Source organism: Cajanus cajan, chromosome 11 (assembly GCF_000230855.2).
Source record: "Cajanus cajan strain Asha chromosome 11, NIPB_CcT2T_4, whole genome shotgun sequence".
In the NCBI taxonomy this organism is placed as follows: Eukaryota; Viridiplantae; Streptophyta; class Magnoliopsida; order Fabales; family Fabaceae; genus Cajanus; species Cajanus cajan.
Genome location: NC_138527.1, coordinates 32,115,971 through 32,126,051, shown reverse-complemented (window position 1 = coordinate 32,126,051; position 10,081 = coordinate 32,115,971). Strand labels below are relative to the sequence as shown.

The 10,081-nt window shown below is 30.7% G+C and overlaps 1 protein-coding gene across 1 annotated transcript; it reads left to right on the top strand.

Annotated features, from left to right (window-relative positions):
* The first annotated feature begins 8,681 nt into the window (after positions 1 to 8,681).
* LOC109799792 (transcription factor bHLH131) lies at positions 8,682 to 10,058 on the top strand. Its single transcript, XM_020360417.3, has 3 exons — positions 8,682 to 8,935; positions 9,019 to 9,249; positions 9,407 to 10,058. The coding sequence occupies exons 1-3, from the start codon at positions 8,918 to 8,920 to the stop codon at positions 9,803 to 9,805; spliced, it is 648 nt and encodes a 215-aa protein (XP_020216006.1). The 5' UTR covers positions 8,682 to 8,917; the 3' UTR covers positions 9,806 to 10,058.
* Positions 10,059 to 10,081: the final 23 nt, after the last annotated feature.

Below are 10,081 nucleotides of genomic sequence, written 5' to 3'. Positions count from 1 at the left end.
TGCAAATTTTTTTTGATGGGGTATCAGTTTGGAAAAGATTAAAAGAAAACCAGGCTGGTTTGGTTGAGCTAGAATCAAACTGATAGGACTCTTAGAGTGTGTTTGTTTCAAGTTATCTCATCATATTTCCTAGAATATATGGATAGGAAACGTGTTTACTCATGTTACAAGATTAAAAATTGTATACCTGAGCATAGGACGTTTTTAGGAAAAAAAATAGCTTCCATATTTCTATGCTTTTATGCTCAAAGAAGGAGATGGGTAAGTTGATTCCCATGACATGGGAATTAAAATTTGGATTGGTACAGGAAAAGAAGTGGTATCAGCTGCCGCTGAAAGTCTAAATTTAAGATTTGTATGGCCAACTTATTGTTAGCTTAACTTATAAGTAAAGGTTAAACCGAAAACTTGGAAGTAAAAGCACTTGGAAAAAGTAAAAGTAGCTTTTTTATGAAGTTTTTATTTTTATTTTTATTTAAAATAAGTAGTATTCCGAAAAGCTACTGCAAGAAACTTATTCTCAACTTTACGTTTTTTTTTTTCAACTCTGCCTCCCTTCCCTCGCTGCCTGTTGCCCCTTTCGTTCATTGCTGTGTTCTTTTGTTCATCTTCCGCCACAACTTCAACCCCTTTGTTACTAGCGTAGTATCTTGATGCACTCTTGATTTGCTCCACTCGTTAATTTCTAGAAATTTAGCATTCAATTACGAATTGGCTATCTCAGTTCCCAAATAACCATTGAAGCCTTGAAGGGGGGCGATTTCTACTTTGTGTAGTAGCTATTTTTTTTTCCCAATAATTTTTTTCACATTTTCCAAATTGCCTCCCAAAGTTCTCAAATACTTAAAAATTATCTGATACTTTGTTTTATTAATTTAAATTAATATATAAAATAATTTTATGATTATTTATCAATTTGAATTAGTAAAATGAGATATTAAATAATTTTTAAATTTTTTAAAAATAATCTTAGATCAAGTCTGCAAATTTTTTACGATATTAAAATTTATTTTAAAATTTAAAATGATTTTTATTAATCTATAAGAAATATTTAAAGTATTATTTGTAAAATTATAAATACAATAAATGTAATAATTTATTATTTTATAATATACTTTTAAAATAATTAAATGCATATATTATTTCACATTTTAAAATTAATAAATATTTAAATTTAAGATGATTAAAATTCATTTTAAATTTTAAAATAAATTTTGATGCCGTAAAAAAATCTTACTTTTTATAAACATTTTATGTAAAATATATATATATATATATATAAAAGACTGCATTCAACCTGAATACTTATACTTTTATATTTTTTAAGAAATCAAATAATTAATTATATTATTTCAATATAAAAGTAATTTTATAAACAAATATAATTTTAACATAGGTAAAATTGAAAGTAATCCATGTAAATATATAGGTATCATTCTACTACACAACATAATATATATATATATGGAAATAAAAGCAATGGAAGAAAAAGAAAAAATGGAACAAAATAATTAGTTGAAATTGACGAAAGAACCCTTTGTACTTATCCTTCACCATAACATAACCCATTAACCCATTTCTTCTCACTTCTCCCTCACCCAAATGGATCCCTTCAACGGATCCACCTCCGAACCCGATAACCCTATCGCCACCTGTTCCTCCATGCTCTCCCTCCGCCGCTTCGCCCAGTGCCGTGACTTCGCCCGCCGCCTCCCCCCCTCCGACTCCACCGCCCGAGTCCTCGCAGTCGCTGACGTCCTCTCCGCCGCCGATTTCTACTCCGTCCTCCAGCTCCGCCCCTCCGACGGCGCCAACCGCGACCTCGCGCGCCGCCAGTACGCCACGCTGGCCCTCCTCCTGGACCCGACCAGCCCCGACAAGCTCCCCTTCGCCGACGAAGCCCTCGCACGTGTCCAAGAGGCCTGGCACGTGCTCTCCCACCCCGAACGCCGCGCCCTCCACGACCTGGAGCTCCAACGCGCCACCGCAGCGTTGACGTTCTGGACCGCGTGCCCCTACTGCTGGAACCTCTTCGAGTACGAGAAGAGGTACGAGGGTTGCGCGTTGCTGTGCCAGGCTTGCCAGAAGTCCTTCCAGGGCGAGGCGGTGAAGCCGCCGGTCAAGGTGGGCGACGCGGTGGTCGAGGGGGAGGAGCTCCGCCAGTACTACTCCTGCGAGGCCAGTGTGGCTTTGATGTATTATGAGGTTAAGACGGAGGAGAATAATCATAACAACGTGTTCGCTAAACAAAATGCCCAATACGTGTACATTTCTGATGACGATGAAGGGTTAGGGTTTGTGAGAAACGTAGGGTTGCGAGGTAGTGAGAAGCGGCGAATGAGGGTAAAGACTGTGGCGAATAAAGCCCTAGGGAGCAGAACTAGGAGGACTCTTGATAGTGACTCGGATTTGGATTTGGATTTGGATGATGGTGAATTGGAGTTCACGGAAGGAGATGATGATGTCTTTGTTGGTGTTCTCTTTGACAAGTGATGCAAATTGCAATGCAAAAGGTGATCATGATCGCACTGCTTTCTTTGCTAATTCTAGTAGCATCATGTAGGTTGGTAGTGACGATTAGTGAGTACTGAGTATTGAGTAGTGTTTTTGGATAGTGTTTTGCACAGATTATTTGGGGGAGTGGAGAACAATTGAAAACAGGAAATTAGAGTATAGTTGTTGATTTGGGGTTTTGTCATTTTGGAAAAGAGGCATTGCCTTGTTCATATTTTACCATTTTTGTAATGCCACTTCTAATGACACCTTCCGAGTTTTAAAGAAAATAGTCGATTTCCGTTATCTGAATGAGGTTTTTTTTTTTTTTTACTATTTGTTAGTTTAGTTTTGTGGAAGCCAAGACTGCTACTTGAGTTTCCTTTTATCTGTGTTGGTTGTTAATGAGATCTCTTATCAATTCGGCTCAGCTTCTCAAAGAGTATGCTCTCTTGTTTATCCCCCTTGGTCTTGCTAAATTGTTACACCGATGGTTACTAGGGTCTAGGGATCACCAGGGCATGTAAGTGAACAATTTCAGCATGTTGGACTCACCTAAGAAATGAAGTGACTGAAATGTTTCAAGCCAAAGCTTATATTGGTTTGGTTTAGCTCAATGGAGAAGTATTTGCTTTGGTTTTCATTAGAAAATCTCTTATCAAGACATTGCACGAAAGACAGCAAAAATACAGGGATTTTTTTTAGCATCTTTTATGAAAAATTCTTTTGCACAACATTTGGTTTCAATCGTTCATTCTTTTCAGTCACCCTTGTGCCTTTTAAAACTCATTGCAAATTCACCTCTGCATGTTGTTTTCTCTGATTAGTATTTATGGCACGCTATTGCTTTTTCCAACATTTGCTATTACTGCATATGGAAGAATCAAGTAATTGAGATTCCTGTTGAATCTCTGCTGTCTCTACTGAAAGTGCCTGCTCTTAAATCTGTCTATTTTTATTACACGATTTCTTTTAAGTTAAAGGAGCCGTCTGTGGAACCTAGTCCAAATTGATTAAATAGCTTGTCATTTGGCCTGGCCTTATTCCAATAGAGATTAGTGTTTGATCTCTGCCAAAAGCTGTTGGATGATCTAACAGCAAAAACAACCAAGTCATGGGCCATAGCATAATTGAAAAAAAAAATAAAAAAAGAATGTTAATTTTCTTCATATAATAAGTGAATCTTATTTACTTGTTTAACCTCTTGCTTTGGTACATGAGTAGCATTTGACTAGGGTAGGGGTATGCTGTTGGGGGACCCAGCCTTCAGGCCTTCACAACAACCAGATGAAGTAGAATGGATATAAAGGCTGTTTAGGCAACTCTTTAGTCAACTCTAGAGTAATTTTAGTTATTAATTTATATTGTAATGTGTGTTTTAGGAAATGTGTTAGACTTGCTTTTAATAATTTTTTTTGCTTGAGCTCGAGTAGGACACCCCTCACGTCTTAAGGATTAAATTAAGACCTTGCATACTAAGAAAAATATTAAGTGTATGTTTGATCCAAGTTTTCAACGTGATAAATTACGTTAAAATAGAAGTTATAAGTTATAACTTTTACGTTTTAAACATAATTTTTCTCTAAATCACGTCCAAAAAGACGTGTAACTAAATATGCACTAAAACTTGTACATTTCAAATTAGACTTGTAAATGTTTTACATTATTTCAAATTAGACTTGTAAATGTTTTACATTATTAGTAACTGTGCCCTTATTGGACATGACCAACCGACTATGTGCGCCCTTTAGATTTATAGCCGATCTTAGTCATATGTTAATAATTACACCTTTCAAAAATTATTTAATTTAGTTAAGACCATTAAGTTTATTAATAATTTAAACTATTTTTTAAAATTATCTTTAACATCTTTTAAACTAAAATTTTCTCTTTTTGTTTAATTATTTTTTATCTAATTAATTAATATTTGAAAAATAGAAATATTTGTGTGTTCATTTATCTTCATGAAGAAAATTTTTCTATCAAATTAATTTTAAGAATTTATTATCTTTTATTTAAAAAATTGTTAATTAAATAAAAGTATTTTAATAAAAATATAATTAATACAATCGATAATCAGAAGAAAGTCATATATATATATATATATAAGTAAAAAGAGTCTTTCGGTAGTATTTTATAACTATCAATTTTGACCTTTTGTTTATGGTTAGATGGTTAATATTAAAACAAAATTTAACATATTTTCTTCAGTGAATTGTGTTTTATATTTCATTTTATTATAATAAATAAGTCTTGTTAAAGGATAAATTTTCTTTTTTACTCTTGGCTCAATCTTTATTCTACCTTCTATTGCTTTAACATGAATAGTAAGAGTTGAGAAAATTGGGATTAACAATTTACATAAAACGCACACCTATCCCACCGAAACCGTGTAGGTCGATGAGGTGGCCGTGTTATAGTAGAATTGGCAAGCATGTGTATTTAAGAGTTCTATATTTAGAAAAAATAAAATTATACTTTTGATTGATTTATTTATTTTTAAGATTAATTTAATTTTATTATCTTTAAATGACTTAATTTTGTTTTTTATTTTTTTAAAAATGTTTAATATCATAATTTTATTTGAATTGACGTTATTAATAAAATTGGATGAAACAACAATACTAAACATTAATATTAAAAATTAGAAGATTAAATTAAATCATTTAAAAGTATTGAAATCAAATTAAATATTCAAAAAATAATTATATTGAAAAAGAAATTTATGTAACATTTTTTTCTAGGTGAATTTGATTTTTTTTATCTATTTAATATTTTTTATGACTTAAATATATTTTTAATTTCTCAAATTTAAAATTATAATTGAAATAATTATGTAACATCAACTAGATTTAATGTGATATTTTCACTAACAGAGATATTTGTAAATAGATTTTATGGGATCGTATTTGATAAATTTCCTAACAAAATTTAAGCATAAATAAATTTTTTTATAAAAATTATAGGGACTAAAAACAAATTTATTAAGTTTTTCTTATTGTATAACTCCTTCATTTTTGTAATTATTTTTTTAATTGTAAGCACTCAATTTATTGTTATTCATAATCTTGCTAAGATAAGGAAAAGAAAATTTAAATTTATCTAGAAAAAAAATGTTAGATAAATTTTTATTCAGTTTCATTTCATTATTTTAAAATGTTTAATTTAATTTCATTATTTTTAAAGCATTCAATTTGATCCTTTAATTAAAAAAACGTTCAATATTATTATTTTATCTAATTTCATTAATGCAATTAGTTTCAATTTGGACAAAAAGAGTAATAATAAATATTTTTTTCAAATTAAAAAAACTAAAATGGACATTTTTAAAATAGTGAGATTAAATTGAATCCTAAAAATAAATAAAGAAACTAAAAATATTTTTAAAGTGAATTACACATCGTGACCATGTCACAGTAAAATTGGTCCACTCCCTCTAGTTCTTCTAATTTTTTACGCATAAAAAAATATTTAATTTAGATATTAGTTGGATTGAGTCACTTCATGTTGATTTTTACTTACAAACATTATTATCATTTTTATACATTTTTTCATTTTATCCTCTATTTAATATATTATTGGTAGAGTTATTGTATAAATAAGTGGACAAAAGGTTCAAAGAAAAAATGAAAATAAAAATAATTATTAAAAGAGATATTTCTTTTATTAATAATTATAAATTTGAACTAAATTATCGTAATTTATTAATTTACAAATGTTTACAATATTTTTAACCACTTCATTCTATACAGCCCTTTCTTTAATAATGTTCATTTCCCATGCAAATTTTACTCAAAATAGCATTAATGTCTCACTTAAACTTTTTGGATTCATGCTTAAACTAATGTTAATTATCAACTACGCAAAGGTATAAATAGAAAAAGTTACATAAAGATAATGCTACTAACACATTATTTAAAATACTCTTTTGAAAACAATCTTTTTAATTAGTTAAAATTTATTATAAAATATAAAAGTTAACAAGTATAATATTTACTTAATGATTCTCTTTTAATTTTGTAATTTTGAATAAATTCTAACCCATAAAAAATTAGTATATTAAGTGTGGTGTGTTGTTAGGACTTCAACCCAAGCGTGGCATTGATTCAATAGAAGAATTGGTAGTTTTGTGAATATAGGAAAATTTTCATTCAATTGAATCCTTCCACCTGAGAGAGAGGTGGAGGTGCTCGCTGAAGGAAGGAATAGCAATAAAGAATTTGTTGAAAGAGAGGTCCTTGTAAATTCTAATTGCACAAAACTTGGGTGCACTGTCGTTGCTTTTTAATTAAAATTAAAGATTAATTTTAGTAATATGTATTTATATTTAATGTATTAGCTTATTAAATTTATATTAAATATAAATATATATTATTAAAATAAAACTTTAATTTTAATAAAACAACACCATTCACGAATATGAGCAAATACGGTACTTCACTAAAGTTTTCTCCTTCCGCACGACTGTTCCAATTCTTCAATCCTTACATTGAAATACCAACTTAAAGCAATTCAGGAATTCGTTCTTTAATCGTGCAATGAGAAGAGGAATTGGGTTTTTCTACAAGGCAATGTGTAATTTTTATTTTTATTTTTTATCGTGCTGCATGCATAAGAAGTTAATATTGTTCGACTCAATTAAACACATAAAAAAAATTACAGACTAAATTAAACTTTTTAATAATAAAAGAGTTAAATTGTTTAAAGTTAAAATCAATAAAATGAGATGTCAATAAAAAAATTTAGCCTTCTTTTTGATTGAGAAATTTAGAGTCAATAGATTATCTCTTAATTTAACAACTAAGATTAGGTGTAAGTTTAATTGCCCTTTGTTCAAATGAATTTGCCACTAAAATAAAATAATCTTTAAATATAATTATTTCAACTCAACAATAAATAAATAAATACTTTCTTATTTTATTTCATATTTTAGAAGAGTTAAATTTGATTCAAAGAAGTTCATGTACTACAGATTTCAACAAACAAGTCAACAATCTTATGTGGATTTTTCTCTAGATCATATTTTCTCGAATTTTTTATTTATAAAAATAGAGTAATTTAATTTTAAAATCACTGAATATGATGTACCCTTTTTAAAAAAAAAAAAAAACTATTTCAGACGAGTTGCACTTCTTGTAGCGAAAGAAATTTCTAATGATTTTTCATTCCCAGAAAATGTTGTGGCAAATATTAACCACGAGAAAGAAGAAAAAGAATGCAAATCGTGCACCTTACACCATGTGGATGTGGGTATAGGAACACTTACACTATTATATAGAAGTGTTTATGACCTACTCGTTTCACTAACCTATCCCGATTAAAAAGACTTTTGATGTGTTTGAGTTTAACAAAGTGAATCCAATATGTTATATATTTAATAATTTTTAAAAATAATTATGTATTAATAATATAACGTGTTATTTAAATAGTTCATTTTATAATACGCCGTTACATAACTAATGGACCACTCATCCTAACCATTGATTTAAGTTAAATCTTCACAGTTAATTTATTATTTTTTAAGAATCATTTTACTAATATTTCAAGATTCTGAAACTAAAAGAGAACACAATAAAAATCGCAAAAGTAGAAAAGAAAGAAAAATAAAGAAACACAATAGAGAAGACTTGTTGACCCAACATTTTTCTCTCTCATTTTTTTTTTCACGCCTTCCTTGTCTTCACTCTTTAGTATCCAACTAGTGTTTAACGTTAAACCAACCAATAACTGAATCCCCTTGGTAGTAGCTACATGCATGCAGGAATCATTGTCAAGTTGAACAATGGAGTATTCAACATCCACGTGGTAAAATGCTGCAAATAAAATATGCACCATCATAAGGTTTCACTGTTCTAAAACAACGTAGTTAAAAACTAAAAATAAATCTTAATCCCTGAATTAATACCCTACAATATATACCAAGTTAATACCCCCAAAATGAAAACTTATTATAATAATCGCAAGCATAACCAGGTTTATATGTGGGACCACTGCCACAACCGGGCCTAATGGGCCCATCGTGCTCTATAACCAAGTGAGAAACAAAAAATTCAGTTAAGTGGTAAAAAAACATTTTACTCAGAAAGATATCGTGTGGGAGCAAATCAAGGATTTTATAGTAAGGATCTTAAAATTAAATTTTAGAGCATTCCTCTTTTAAATGCTGATAATGTTGTGATTATCTTCTGATGGGTCATTATTGGAAGGAATTTTTTTCTTAATCTTATTAAATTGAAAAAATATGTTTTGGACTTGCAATTACACCTTTCATTTATATTTCATTAAAGAAGATCTGTTCCTTACTTATAAAGAAAGTTGTGACCAACGGCAAACATATAGCAATCTTCCTTGTTCCGAGTTAGTTGCATTTTACTTACCTCTTTTAGCATACAATCTTCCATAGGAGGCAAATCAGTTGAATACCATGGTTTTTCTTCGACAGGTAATAAGGTTATCACAAGTTCAACTGTTTATAGTTCAATTAAAATGTGTTTTCTTGTGTTTTACTAAAATCTTTCCATTTAGGGCGTGCAACATGTTCGGAATTACTATAACTCAGAAGCTCAAATGATAAGAGGTAGCTTTCCTCATCCATTCATCTCTAGGACATACAAAACCAGTTTCTTGAAGCCAAGATCAAAGGCAGAGATCAAATTATTGGCTGCTAAGAAACATAGTGAAGCAGAAAAGAGACGGAGAACGAGAATCAATGGTCAATATGAAACCCTTCGAAATATCCTCCCCAACTTGATCAAAGTAAGTTTTAGACACAAGTATCAAACGGTTTATTATGCCTTGGATTTTTGTGAGGATTCCTTAAAATCAATAAAATCGTGTAAAAGTGAATGATTACAATCTTGTCCCCATTTTTTCTTGTCAAAATTGCTGAATTTATATTTTGTTACCATAACAGAGGGACAAGGCATCAGTATTGGCAGAGACTATCAAGCAAGTGAAGGAGCTGAAGAAGAAGGTAACAAAACTGGAAGAAGATAACTCTGCTAACCCATCAAAGGATGTAAAGTTTCCTAGTGGGGCAGACAAGTTGAATTTGGGAAAATGTAATAATGAAGGCCTAGTGAAGGCTACATTGAGTTGTGAGGATAGTCCAAGATTGATGTCATCAATATCAAGGGCACTAGGGTCAGTGAAAACCAGAGTGGTAAAGGCTGAGATAGTGAGTGTGGGTGGTAGGACAAGAAGTGTGTTGTGGGTGCAAGGTATTGGAAATGATGGTTTAGGGATGCTGAAGAGCACTTTGAAGGTTGCCATGCACAAGCCAGCCTTTAAGATGAGGCGTTTTACTCAGTAACTCTGTCCTTGATTCTGACTCAGTTAGGAGCTATAACGAGTAGGGACTGATAACAATATTTTCTAGTTTTGAAGACTATAGAATAATGATGACTCTAGCCTCTAGGAGCTGTCTAGAACCCCTGGCTTTCTCACATTTTAGGGTTACCGTGTCTCATTATGCAAGTGAAGTTTAATTTTTACTTTATAGTTTGTATCAGGATACCATGTTTGAGTCTTCATATAAAAGTATATAATAACATGAGGGTTTAACATGTAGTGCGTGTTTAGTTACGGA